Source organism: Girardinichthys multiradiatus, chromosome 20, assembly GCF_021462225.1.
Source record: "Girardinichthys multiradiatus isolate DD_20200921_A chromosome 20, DD_fGirMul_XY1, whole genome shotgun sequence".
In the NCBI taxonomy this organism is placed as follows: Eukaryota; Metazoa; Chordata; class Actinopteri; order Cyprinodontiformes; family Goodeidae; genus Girardinichthys; species Girardinichthys multiradiatus.
In genome coordinates this window covers 26,028,181-26,042,636 of record NC_061812.1, presented here as the reverse complement: position 1 = coordinate 26,042,636, position 14,456 = coordinate 26,028,181, and the positions used below count along the sequence as shown (strand labels likewise).

General features: G+C 41.8%; 2 protein-coding genes across 3 annotated transcripts; one reads left to right on the top strand and one right to left on the bottom strand.

The window, feature by feature from the left end:
• Positions 1-66: 66 nt before the first annotated feature.
• LOC124857185 (WD repeat-containing protein 82-like) lies at positions 67-5,525 on the bottom strand. 2 transcript variants are annotated; one of them, XM_047348341.1, is made up of 9 exons: positions 5,151-5,521; positions 4,972-5,072; positions 4,790-4,856; positions 4,034-4,133; positions 3,744-3,860; positions 3,498-3,653; positions 2,027-2,096; positions 519-661; positions 67-410 (listed from the first exon to the last, which is right to left on the bottom strand). In XM_047348341.1, the coding sequence occupies exons 1-9, from the start codon at positions 5,309-5,311 to the stop codon at positions 378-380; spliced, it is 948 nt and encodes a 315-aa protein (XP_047204297.1). In that variant the 5' UTR covers positions 5,312-5,521; the 3' UTR covers positions 67-377. The 2 variants fall into 2 exon arrangements, 1 of the variants encoding a protein (XP_047204297.1); XR_007035525.1 differs by lacking the exon at positions 67-410 and adding an exon at positions 745-805 and having other exon boundaries at positions 521-661; positions 5,151-5,525.
• Positions 5,526-9,390: 3,865 nt separating this feature from the next.
• LOC124856948 (mitochondrial RNA pseudouridine synthase rpusd4-like) lies at positions 9,391-13,941 on the top strand. The gene is made up of 6 exons (XM_047347937.1): positions 9,391-9,881; positions 10,334-10,541; positions 10,635-10,728; positions 12,171-12,321; positions 12,412-12,509; positions 13,645-13,941. Exons 1-6 carry the CDS (start codon positions 9,473-9,475, stop codon positions 13,846-13,848), a joined length of 1,164 nt encoding a protein of 387 aa, XP_047203893.1. The 5' UTR covers positions 9,391-9,472; the 3' UTR covers positions 13,849-13,941.
• The last annotated feature ends 515 nt before the right edge of the window (positions 13,942-14,456 follow it).

The window sequence follows — 14,456 nt, the reverse complement described above, 5'->3', positions numbered from 1 at the left end:
CTGAAATGTTTCATTGAAGAAGGATGGATGATAACAGATTAAATAGCAAAAATCGTAAAAACAAAATTGGTTTCCAAACAGTTTATTAAAAATTTAAATAAAAACTGTTTATTGAAGAAGACATGCCAAAGACATGGTATAAAAGTTGTAAACTAGGTGTACCTAAATGGTGTTAAAATATTATTTTAAAAAAAGGTGACAGGCTTTTCAAGAGCATCCGAATACTGGAGCAAACAAAACATCAAAAATGCAACAATAACAGCATTTAAAAATACTTCTGAATGACTCTGGTAACAAGTTTGTAACTGTGCCCAAAAAGAGTCCAACACATTAGGATATCCCACTTCACTGCTGGATGGGAAAGCGTTTTGGACCCACTATAAGTCATCAATGCACGGGAGCCAAAAAGACTGTAGGAAAAACATCAAAACAGTAAAGATTAACTTGAATAGCAATGTAAGAAGCACTTTGTGCAGCAGTGCATCTCTGTGAATGTCATGAAATGTGTTTGCTCTCACCATGTTTGTGCAGGCGCTGGCAAATGTCATGTATCCGGGGTTAAACTGCAGAGTGTTGATGGATCCTGGATGTTTGCCGTCCAGCACGGCCACCTTCATCCCACTTTCAGTGCTCCAAACATGAACTCGTCCGTCCTCTGAACCTGCACGAGACAGACTCTGTACACACTGCCTGCCAAAAGTAGTCAAACTCATTGAACCTTTTTGTTGTATTACAACTACAAACCTCAATGTATTTTGTCATGAAGACCAAGCAATGCCAGAGAGGTCGAGGACAAAGGGTTAGGCTAGAAAACATCATCCCAAGCTTTCAATATCTCACAGAGAACCGCTCATTTCAACATCTGAAATCTCAAAGTTTTTGGCACAGCTGCAAACCTACTATGACAGGATGGACAGCCAAAAGGTCCATAGTAAGTCTGCAGGAGCTGCAGAAACCCGCAGCTCAGGTGCAAGAATCTGGACAGGACAACTATTTATTGTGCACTTACAAATCTGTTGTTTATGGAAGCGTGGCATAAAGGAGGGTAATCACGGAAAGAAAGCTGAATTTCCTTTTTGTGGTTTGCCACAATCCATATAGGAAACATAGTAAACATGTGGAACAATGTGCTTTGGTCAGATGCAACCAAGTAAACAACAGGGAATCTTTTAGTTCACACAAAACACATCATGTGGAGGAAAACTAACAGTGCACATCACACTGAATACACCATCTGGATTGTGACACATGGCAGTGGCTGTCCCCCATCCTAGGGTGTTTGGGATTTTGATTTTCTGGTGTATGTATTTCGACCAATTCTTTGCTGATTATTTTGTTCTTTAGGTCTTGCTTTCTTAAGTATTTACTCTGTGTTCTGTTTTTTCTTTAGTTTTTTGGTGTTCTTTATTCATCTAGAGTTATTTTCTGTTAGATATTTTCCCTGGATTTTCTTGTATTTCAGTTTCTGCTCTGCTCTGGCTAAAATCTTCTTCAGCTGCTCTGCTTCCCTCTGCAACAGCTTCTCCACATCACTCCTGTTTGCTTGTCTGGTTCATTTGTCATGTTCCTCTCCTCTCTTCACGAAATATATGCTGACAAGTTCTCGTTGTTCATCGCTGGTTTCTTACATTGTACTGCTATATGGCCCTTTCCTGACAGCAAGTCTAGCATATTTTTTAATTTATAAATCCTTTTGTTACTCACTGCTCAGGAGTTCCTGCCTGCTGACCAGAGCTGATGGGAGGATGGGTGGATTTAGCTCCATCCATCCTCCCAGTGCAATTCTGGAAGAAAACTTGCAAAAGACTTGAAACTGGGGGCGAACGTTCGACGCAAAGCCTAGACCTAAATCCAATTAGGAATCTGTGGCAAGACTTAAAAAATGATGATTATAGGGGGCCTTCTTTGAAGTCTGAGGTGGTAAATGACACAATGAAAAACAAGATGTTTAAACACTTTTGCAAGTACCTGTATGCCCCCCATCTTACAGGACCAGACCCAAACAGAAAGATGTTCTGCAGCTTACCAATCATGACAAACTGTGAGTCTGGGGTGAAGGAGGCCTCCAGGGAGATGCCCTTACTGTTGTTATAGCCCTGAAATCATGTAAAAAAAAATGACACCTCCAGCTACATAACAGTGATCATACTTGGGGGTGGGGGTTGTACTGATGTCACGATATTACAGTAGACATTTGGCCCTCACCTGGAGTCATTTTTCATTAACTGTGAACCTTTCTATTTACCAAGGGAGTTCTCCTTGTTTGTTTAGACCGTTGTACACATCAGAGGCTAAAAGCAGCTCGCTAAGCTGATAACAGACTTGCAGCCAGACACTCATCGTTGTCGTTGGGGATTTTAGCAGTGCAAACCGCTCCAATGATCTTACAAAACAGACAGCATAGTAAGTGTCCCACAAGGGATGGAAACACACTGGCCCACTGCTACACAGCGTTAAAAGATGCATATTAGGTGGCTGTTATGAGACGTTCTGATCATTGTCTGCTTCATTTCACTCCAACCTACAGTACCTTCTCAGCTAATGACCCAGCAACAGTTTAGATTGGTCTGGAAAATATAACTGCCTACAGGAGCCTGTCCCTCCACCATGAGCAGAATCTTTGTCTGGCAGAGGCCCATGACAACTTCTACTGCAGGTTTAAAAAGCAGCTGTTCACACCTCCCACACCCCCGTCTTCATTCAAATCTTCAACAAGTCTCTTGAGCTGTGTGAGGTTCCTTTGTGCTTCAACTGCTCCACCATCATCCCAATCCCCTGACATCTGCGTTCATGAAATCCTTTGAAGGACATCAGAGGCCCCCGCCCGGACCCCCTGCAATTTGCTTACAGGGCAAACAGGTCGTCAAATGACGCAGTTAACTTGGGACTATAATTCATCCTGCACCACCTCAACCACCCAGGGACGTACACCAGGATTCTGTTTGTGGACTTCATCTCAGCCTTCAACGCCATCAACCCAAACAAGGCGCAGCAGAGACTATACTTCCTGCAGCAACCCAAGGTTTGCAGAGGATCATCGGGGCTCACCTTCCCTCCATCCAGGACTTGTACGGGTGTAGGATCAGGAAAAGGCAGCTAAAATCTCTGACCCCAGACATCCTGGACACAAACTGTTTAGACTTTTACCTTCAGGTTGGCGCTACAGAACGCTATTTTAAAAAACAAGCCGTTACAGAGACAGTATCTTTCCCCAGGCTGTGTCTCTGATGAACACTTATCAATCAGTGCCCAGATCGTTGCCACACATATTTGCACTAATTCAACATTGTCTTTCTCTTTCACTGTATATGTAAGTATTTACAAAAAAAAATTATAATAATATTTCCCTTCTTATGTAATTATATTTAAAATGTCTTTATTGAAAGCAAAGTGGAACCAAATTCCTTGTCTTTTGTGCACAGACTTGGTGAATAAATCTGATTCTGCTTGGGAATGTCACACATACAGTTTAGCCATTCTGTGTTTATGTGTCTTACTGAAAAAGTGTGCAGCACCGATCCACTGAAGGCATTCAGGATGCGAACAGCTCCTCCATTGGTGCAAATGAGAATAAGCTTCCCGTCGTTACTGAATTTCAGTCCAGTCCAGTCACAGACCCGATTTAATCTGGCCTCAAAGCATGCAAAGGGACCCTAATACAAACAGGAAGATCATCGATGTCATTAGTTATACCAGTAGCTGCTTTTTGAAGGTCAGTTCACACTTCTGACAATGATTTGTACCTTGTCAAAGGCCCGAATGTCGTACAGTTTGATGGCCTGTGATTCCACTCCTGCTGCAAAAACCAGTCCATCCGGGTCAAATGAACACACAGGTTTTCCCAGAGGGTCAGTCAAACCCTGAGACACAGAGGAAAACATACAGAAGACAACAAAATTTAATAAAAAAAACATTCTCCTTTAGGCATATTTAATTTTTCTTTGTTTGTTTGTATCACTGACATCGAGTGGCATGTTCTAAAGAAAAGTGGAGATTGAGCTAAATAGACTGTGATAACACAGCCAGCACTCACTTGACAGTTGGGAGAACGCAGATCCCAGATGCGGATCGTCTTATCCAACGAACTAGAGATGAAAGTCTCATCCACCGGAGACATAGAGAGTGCAGTTACCCTGATTAGAGAAATACATTTTACGTTAATTGCTGAGGAGTGCAGGCCATTTTGAGGAGGGAGCTGTAAGTCCATATAAAGCCAAATAAACGTAGCAAAGAACCAGTTTTGAAATACTCCACTATGCAAAAGTTGTTAGGTTTTCAGAAAATGCAAAAAAAAAAAAACCTATTCATGGCATTTGTTAATGACAAAAATACAAAATAAATATTTTACACATTTTTATTTTATTTTGTTATTTGCTAATATAGCCAATAACTTGTAGAGTTATTAAAGGGGAATGTGTCTGTAGATTGTGACTGACACATGTATATTATTAAAAGCTTAGACCAACACAAACAACAAAACTAACACTGCACATCAACACACCATCTCCACAAGGAACTATGGTGGTGGTGGTATCATGCTGTGGGAATGCTTTGTTTCAGCAGGGACAGGGAAGCTGGTCAGAGTTGTTAGAAAAACAGGGCAATCCTGAACGGTTCACCTCCCAGCAGTGTATTTTTATGTATTAGAACGGCTAAGTCAAAGTCCAGACTTAAATCAAATTATGAATTATAAGTTTGTGGATGCAATTAGAAAAAAAAAATGTCAAAAGGAATTTAAGAGGTATAAATACGTTGTCTAGGCATCATATGGCTATTGTACATTACTCACCTTGCAGTGTGACCAGGGAAATATCGGATAAACTTGTTGTCCGTGAGCGACAGATATCTAATTGTATCTGCAAGACACAAAGCAAACTCATATTTCCAGAATGCACCCCATATTTGTGTTACACTTCTGATCACAGTGCGCTGGATGCCTTGTGATGTCAACTGGCTGTCATAAGTTTTTACCATCCAGTTTGTTGGAGCTGAAGATCACAGTATGGGCCTCCCCATGTGTGAAGCGGATCAGGTCTACTCCGTACTTCTTGCTGTACAGGGTGCTGGACGGCCTGGGGCAGAACAGAACAGTAATAAATTCAGTGTATTTACACATTTTATGCTTAAAAAACACTGAACTGCACACTTACTTTCCCTCCTGGATGTCATATAAAACAATACAGTCGTCGTTGCTGCTTGAAACTGCATGTTCACCATTTGAGCTGTAGTCCACACAATTAACTTTCTCTGAATTCAGTCGATAGGTCCTGGCAACTTTAAAACTCCTCAAAAGGCTGTCTGTGATCTTCATTGCTCCAGAAGCGCATTAAAAACATAAAAACAAAGCATACGCGCCGTCTTTTCTTTTCTGATTTAATTACGTTTAAAATCATAAATGCGTTGCATTATATTTGTAATTAACGCTGACAAACACGTATAATTGCTCGAGAATTGGTTAAAAACACCGTAAAACACCTTCACGTACAAACACTAGCTTTGTAACAAGTATGCACTCGGTTTGTGTCTTATTATCTAAACAGCGCGGGCGGTGTTGTGGCGTCAATGCCAGCAGTAATGTGATCAATGAAACGGACAGTAAATGTGAATAAAATGAGCACTCCAAATGAAGACAGGAGGAACTTGAGACAAATCACCGGAAATGCTTCCAGCTTTAAAAAACAAAAAACATTTTCAAACAAACATAAATAAAAAAAATATTTTCACACCAAAGTTTCTTCTGTAGAAAAACGACTAGAATAGATAGAAAAATAAAATTGTTTGAATAAAAATAATGCTTTTATGCAGTTATTATTTAACAACACCTAAATTAAGTTATACACAAACTTTTTATGAACAAATTAAAATGTTTTTAAAATGCATTTTAAAGACATTTTAAAATGTCTTTAAAATGTATATTTTGTATGTTGTTTTGTATATATATATATATATATACATATATGTGTATATATATATATATATATATATATATATATATATATATATATATATATATATATATACATATATATATATATATATATATATATATATATATATATACATATATATATGTATATATATATATATATATATACATATATATTTCTTTCAATATATATTTTTCATTAATTTGAACTTAAATAAGTTTACATATATCTTTGTTAATTTATTGTTTTTGGCCGTGATTTATTAAAGAGGTTGACATAAAACAATACACATATAAATAAGAAACATTTCAGATTTAAAGTGTAAATACATCAGTCAGATAAAGGTTCAGTAACATGTTTTTTTGTGATCGGTCGGTCGTCATCTTCCGCTTTATCTGGGACCGGGTCGCGGGGGCAGCAGACTCAGCAGAGATACCCCAGACACCTCCTCCAGCTCCTCCAGGGGGAGCCCAAGGCGTTCCCAGGCCAGCTGAGAGACATAGTCCCTCCAGCGTGTCCTGGGACGTGTCCTGGGCCTCCTCCCGGTGGGACGTGCCTGGAACACCTCCCAAGGAAGGTGTCCAGGAGGCATCCGATATAGATGCCCGAGCCACCTCAACTGGCTCCTCTCGATGTGGAGGAGCAGCAGCTCTACTCCGAGCCTCTCCTGGATGGCCGAGCTCCTCACCCTATTTCTAAGGGAGTGCCCGGCCACCATACGGAGGAAGCTCATTTCAGCCGCTTGTATCCGGGATCTCGTTCTTTCGGTCATGACCCAAAGTTTATGGCCATAAGTGAGGGTAGGAACGTAGACCGACCGGTAAATTGAGAGCTCCGCTTTTTGACTCAGCTCTCTCTTCACCACAACGGACCGGCACAGTGCCCCCATTATTGCGGCAGCTGCACCGATCCGTCTGTCAATCTCCCGCTCCATTCTTCCCTCACTCGTGAACAAGACCCCGAAATACTTGAACTCCTCCACTTGAGGCAGGAACTCCCCTCCAATCTGAAGAAGACAAGACACACTTTTCCAGTCGAGAACCATGGCCTCGGACTTGGAGGAGCTGATCTTCATCCCGGCCGCTTCACACTCGGCTGCCAAGTCTGTCTGGCTTTTTCCTCTTCCAGTGGATCCAACTCACCACCAGGTGGTGATCAATGGACAGATCAGCCCCTCTCTACACCCAAGTGTCCAAAACATGCGGCCGAAGGTCTGATGATACGACAACAAAGTCAATCATCGACCTCCTGCCTAGGGTGTCCTGGTGCCAAGTGCACTGATGGACACCCTTATGCTTGAACATGGTGTTCATTATGGACAATCCGTGACTAGCACAGAAGTCCAATAACGAAACACCACTCAGATTTAGATTGGGGAGGCCATTCCTCCCGATCACGTCTCTCCAGGTGTCACTGTCATTTCCCACGTGGGCGTTGAAGTCCCCCAGTGCCCGGGAGGAGCACTATCCAGCATCCCCGAAAGGGATGCCAAGAAGGCCGGGTACTCCGCACTACCGCCCGGCCCGTAGGCCAAAACGACAGTCAGAGACCTGTCCCCAACCCGAAGGCGCAAGGATGCGACCCTCTCATCCACTGGGGTAAACCCCAACACGAGACGGCTGAGCTGGGGGGCAACAAGCAAACCCACCCTAGCCCTCTGCCTCTCCCTGTGGGCCACTCCAGAGTAGAAGAGAGTCCAGCCCCTCTCGAGGAGATGGGTTCCAGAGCCCACGCTGTGCGTAGAGGTGAGCCCAACTACTTCTAGTCGATATCTCTCGACCTCCCGCACAAGCTCAGGCTCCTTCCACCCCAGTGAGGTGACATTCCACGTCCCTAGAGCCAGCCTAAGCATCCGGGGATCGGGCCGCCGAGGTCTCCACCTTCGTTCCCTCTGCAGGTGGTGGGCCCACTGGGGGATGGCCTCACGTCTCTCCTTCGGGCTTGGCCCGGCTGGGTCCCGTGAGGAGCAACCCAGCCACCAGGCGCTTTCTGACGGGTCCCAACCCCGGCTCCGCCATACTGGGTGACGTCACGTGCCTCGTTTGTGTAGTCCTCATGATGGTGTCTTGAACCACTCTTTGTCTGGTGGGTTTTTGTGATTTTTAACTTTTTTTTCTATACATGTTTCAAAACTAAATAAAATCCCTCTATGTATCCATTGTTTTCTTCTCATCTGAGGCAGCGGGTAACAGAGCCATTAGGAACATCCAGACATCACTCTCCCAGGCAAACAACTTCAGCCTATTGTAGGGCAGCCCGAGGCATTCTGGGACAAGAAGCGATTTCTGGTCCCTCCTGCTGCTTCACACAGATGAAAACCACTCAAGAGCATACTGAAGGTCATAGCTTGAAGATGCCAACACAACCATGTAATCTGCCAAAAGCAAAGCAGGAACCCTGAAGTTTCCAAACCAGATACCCTCCTCTTAGTGGCTGCTGAGGAACAGTTGAATATATTTTGTACAGACATAACCCTAGATTGCTGAAATATGTTTCTCTGGTCTTTATGACAATGTTACATGGCAAAATTGATCAGAAGCCACCCAACACATGGACTGTATCCAGATAATCAATTGTTGGCACAACATGGGACTCATTATTGCTTCCCTTTTCTTTTCTGGGAAAACAATTATTCATATGTCCCAAAAATGGGCAAGAAAATAACATTACAAGAGTCCTCTTGTTCCTTTGTTGTAATTTCCACAGAATTTCAGTGTGTCTTTGAGGAGCGGAAATGGCCTCTTTGCGGCCTTTCTTGTTACAGGTTTTTTGTCCAAGCGTCTTTGCCTTGGACAGGGGGTCAGAGGTCACCAAGCAGCCCTGTGCGTGTTGAAAGTTTCAGGTGTAAACTGTTTCCGGGAGTTTGTAGCTTGTAACCTCTGTTTCTTGAACGTTTGAATGCATAAAATTAAGAGAAATGCCCTAGTATTGGCTTGTATTGCTAAAAGTAGTTAGCACCAGAACAAATTGAAAATCCTACTTGTTTCCCACCTTGGAACATGAATAAGTTAAGAATCGGGTGATATTTCATTCCGAGGTCTGTGCTTTGACTACAATGAGAAACTGTAAGCATCATCATGCTGTCCTGAAATTACGTTTTAAGTTGGTAACCGATGACCTTGGGGTAACATAAACACATTTTAACTGTGTTCCAGTTGCAAGTCTCAGAACCAGTGACCAGGCAAAGTACTATTTGCCAAATGAGTTAAAACAGTGTATTTTCTTGCATTTTCTATAACAAATGACTTGTTTACTAAAGGAGGTTGTATGTTGTGGGAATGTGTGCTAAAGATTACATGGAATAAAACTTTAAAGGTGGCTAATCACAAAATTCTATAGGCGACGCAAGTCAAAAGTTCCCACTTGAATTTACAACTCTGGGGACCTTTCTATTACATTTTCCAGCTTATTGGAAGAAGAGCAGTGGTACCGAATATCTTTACTCTGAAAAGTGTGACCCGGATGTGATTTAAAGGTGTTTCCGGTGGAGGTAATAGTTGAGTTTTTGGCTCGTGTTGTTGTTGCGTTCTTCACTTACAGCCAAAATGAGCTGCTGTACAAGAGTAGCTGCTCTGGGCGACCACACGCTTTTCTCTTCGGTTAAACCGCGGACTGTCTGCCGCCGGCTCCTGTACACAGCGCGGTTCCTCAGCCGGAGTCAGTGCCCAGCGGCGGAGCACTCTCCGATCTCGGACCCCGGTGAGAAACCACGGCTGAGAGCCATTGATCTGGCCCAAAAGGTCCGACAGGAGAAGGCGAAGATTCGGACTCAGACGGAGCAGACAGAGCCTCCGGCGTCCGGCTTGCAGCAGAGAGTGATGGAGCTGAAACGGTTCAGTATGCAGCTGCAAAACGTCCATCCAAACGTGCTGGCCAAACATCTGCATAGAAGCGTGCTGTACCAGGATAAAGATGTGGTTATCATCAACAAACCCTACGGCGTACCTGTCAGAGGTAAACAAAGTATCAGGACCCTGTCTTCACAAGTACTTTTAAAACAAGTACTTTTAAAACAAGTACTTTTAAAACAAGTACTTTTCAGGTTAGGGTTTGAATAATCAGAATTTTTACATTTAAATTGCCTGAACAAGCAGATGATTTTTACATTCTTCATTTTAATTCTACTTATAGTAGATATCTATCTATCTATCTATCTATCTATCTATCTATCTATCTATCTATCTATCTATCTATCTATCTATCTATCTATCTATCTATCTATCTATCTATCTATCTATTTAATGGTAAAGTGGGTTAATCTTTATATATGTATATCTGTAAAGACTGCCATTTGGAATTTAATAATATAGAAAATAGTTTTCCTTGTTAAGCAGCAAATAACTGGGACGTTTAAAATGTGTCTGAAAAAAATGTGACACTGTGGGGCTGGATGTTTTGTCTTTTAGAGGACTCTGGAGTCACGTCCATCACCTCTGTGCTTCCTGTTCTCTCTAAAATGCTGGATGGACCGAAGGTGAAAACTGACTCTGAGCTGCTGCCCTGTCTGGCTCTGGAGAAGGATTCAACTGGAGCTCTCCTGCTGGCCAGGAGCGAAGCAGCGGTGGAGCACATCCTCGCCTTGAGCAGAAACAACCAAGTGGAGAGGAGATATTGGTAAGATGTTGGATGTCATTATAGGCAGCCACATGTTTCATCTGAAATGAAGCTTATGTGTTGGTCTTTACCAGCTTCACTGCTCTTCCTCAGGGTGATCACAGTTGGTGTTCCTGTTCCATCTGAAGGGCTGATTGATATCCCCATCATTGAAAGAGAAGTTGCAGGTCCTAGGCCACATTTTAAGGTGTTTCTTATTTTACTAAATATTTGATGATTGGTTTAATGAGAATGTAAAGAAGAAGAATCGGAGCTGCAATCAAAAGCAGCTAAAAAACTAGGCACTGTTTAATCTGGGTCGACAAAAAAACCAAAACTCCACTTAGCAATCTTAAATATACACTGCGAACTTTGCCTTGTTCTGTCCTATAATGAATTGCAGACCACTCACAAAATCAAATAACTATTTTTAAATATGCCATGCTGTAGCCTATATGTAAGTTTAGGTTCAAAAAGCATGAAAATACAGATTTTTGTAAGCGTATTTATCACATTTCTTATAATACCAGTTACCTAAAAAACAACTGTTTTGGTACACTGTGGTCATAACCGGATGGAGATGTTCAGTCACAATGCTTAGCTAGGAGGCGATGTTTAAACAATGCCCAGCTGATACTGAGGGTGTCGAGAAAATTTCCCTCACCTTCTGAGCCATTGATATTGATTGATCGCAGTTTAGTTGGCGCTAACAACCATGGTACGTTGAAGTCATCTAAATGCCCTTTCTTTGTCATTCTGATGCTCATGTCGTTCAGTTTGGAGTTTAGCAAGTTGTATTCACCACGCCTAGATGTGTAAATGCATCGCAAGGTGATCAGCTGATTCGCTACAGATCGGATCGATTAAACTATATTAATCCCAGAAGGGAAATTAAAACAAACAAATATAAAAATCCGTGTGTAATCCAAACCGAGACAATTTCAAAAGGCAGCTGTTAAGTCACTGAACAGCATGCAAAGAACAGAAGATTTAAAGAGATCAGGTTAAACTGTATGAGCCCAGACCTCTTTAAAAGTGGAGAAGTTATGCCTAATAGCAGCTGGAAGGAGCAACAAATGATATAAAGATGTGTCCAAATAAACACTGGATTGTGTTCAAATTTGGATTATTATTATTATGTTTGATCAGCAGCTAACTGAGGAAGGCAGCCTTTGGAGAAAATCACATTTCTAAATTTTATTTATTTGACAATTTTGTCATTCATTTACCATTGATCAGGTGCTTCTAAAACCTTTGTTGCAATTCCAAGACATTTCTTTCAATTTAGGCCAAAACTCTTTTTATGAGCTTATAACCTGAGCTGGAAAAGTTTAGCCTGTGTTTCTGGGTTCTGTTGGAACCACATTCCTGATACCAAAAACTCTCACTTTTAGCTCATCATAAGGAGCTAAGCTGTTAATCTGGCTCCATAGGACAGCCCTGAACAGTTTCGGCCTTAGTCACCAACTAAACAGTAAATTATGCTTATTATTGGTGGATTTGATCACATGAAGTTAGTTCAGGATTAAATACTTAATCACAGGTTTATCTGTAATTTCTGTTGACTAAACGTACAGAAATATTGTAACGTAGGAGAGGAAACCTTGCTGCTGTACAGAAGATCTTTAGTTTCATAACATTTCATTTCAGATGACTCTCAGTCCGATTTTCCGAATGAATGAAGCCGGTGATGGCGTGACCAAAGTGAGAAGCCACCGTCAAGCCCATCCTGCAGTCACCAAGTACAGAGTCCTGGACAGCAAGTACGGCTGCAGCCTCATTGAGCTCCAGCCTTTTTCTGGTTAGAAAACATTACATTTGTTCCTACAAATCAGTTTTAGTGTCCTTCAAGTCTTGTTTTCCCACTTTCCCCATTTTCTTTCGCCCACAGGGGTGAAGCACCAGATGCAGGTACACATGGCATATGCTCTGGCTTGTTGCATTCTCGGAGATCACAAATATTCCCATTGGAGCAAACTGGCCCCTCAGGTGATACATGTTTGTAATTTACCTTCAGGGAAGACAGGGCGCAACACATGGGCACAAATAAAGTGAGACGTGGGTGCTGGTTGGGGATAAAATTTCTCCTCCAGGATTCAAATTGGGACTTATTTTTAGTACATATCCTAGTCTGCTAAACGAGTTCTCTTCCAGCTTTGGTTTAAAATAGACATGTAGATCTCAGAAAATTAGAACATCATCAAAAAGTTAACTTAATTCAGAATTTTAAGAACATAGATTCATTACACACCAATATCTCTGTTCATTTTGATGGTAATGGCTTATAGCTAAAGAAAACCCAGAATCCTGTTAACATCAAAATCCTACACAAGACCCAATAAAAAAACGTTGTATGAACTCTATACTTGGCGTGGCATGGTGATCCGCCTGTGGTTATGCTGAGGTGTAATGGAAGCCCAGGTTGCTTTGATAGCGACCTTCAGGTCATCTGCGTCGTTGCATCAGATCTTCCTCCTAACAATACTCCATATATTCTCTACAGGGTTTGGATCAGGCCAGTTTGCCGGCCTGTCTATCACAGTGACACGGTCATTAAGCAGATATTGGTACTTCATGTGCCAAGTCCTTCTAAAAAAAATAAAATACAATCAGCATCTCCCTAAAGCTCGTCAGTAAAGGGAAGCATGAAGTGCTGGAAAATGTCACGGTGAACAGCTTTTCTGATACTAGACATCAGAAAACACAGGGGACCAACACCAGCAGATGGCATGGCTCCCCAGATCACCGCTGACTGGAAACTTCACATTAGATCTGAAGCAACATGGATTCTGTGCTGCTTCACTCTGCCTCCAGACTCTGGGACCTTAATTTCCAGATGAAATGCAATGACTTAGTATTCTAATTGCTTGAGAATCTGATGTTTCTTTATTAACTGTAAGCCATGATCATCATTAGCAGGAGTAGATTCTTGAATAATTCTGGGTAGTGAAGGTATGTAATCAACTGTAATCAACTTAAAATGAAAGGAATAAATTAACTTTCTGATAAATGTCCTTCTAAATGCACCATGAAGTAATGGAGGTAGAATACACACCATACCAAAAAGGGCTGACTAGCTTTTTTTCCCCCCACATTTTCCAAATTGTTCATCTTTGCTGTGCAGATTTTACCAGAACGTGTGCTGAAAAAGCTCGGACTGGAGCAGACCAAGAGCCGGAACCTTCCTCTTCATCTGCATGCGCGCCAGCTGGTGCTGCCGGGTCACAGCCAGTCTGAAATCAGCGTGTCCTGCCCCCTGCCCAAGTACTTCATAAAAACACTCAACCGACTGCAGTTAACATTTCCCGAGGAGAAAGCTGATAAATGATCCCTTCTGTGTCTACAGAGAGCCGGCATTTATTGCAAGGCTGCTGAATAAAGACGAAATAACCATTTAAATTAAATGGGGACCTAATATGAATCTGAGTTTGTGTTTATAAGAGTCTATGAAGCACAGAAGGCTTTCTGTAGGAAATGGTAGAAGGCTGTCACTGTACAGACCTATATAATGTTTGCATAATAAAGCAGATATGTGCATGAGTAATGTATTTAACTCAAAGCTAATTTTTTTTGTGGCAGATTTCTTTTCTGCATTATTTGACACGAGTCAGGATACAAGGACATTTCCAACCGTCTCCTCTTTAATATCCTACTATACACATACATAATGGGCCATGGATGGCAAAGTATGATCGGTTTCCAACTGCTAGTTTGGGGGGGATTAAATCTACTGAATAACTACCATAAAATATTGGATCCTGTTGAAAACTGACAAGCCTCAAGTAAAAAAAAAAAAAAGGACAAAAAGGCACACATTGTTCTGACTTAAAACATAATACATTGTTTAAATTGCAGTCAGAATACAAAACAAACTTAGCAATTATCCCTGTAATTATGCGTTGCAATCTATCATAGTGAGAGCTTGGAGAGACGTAA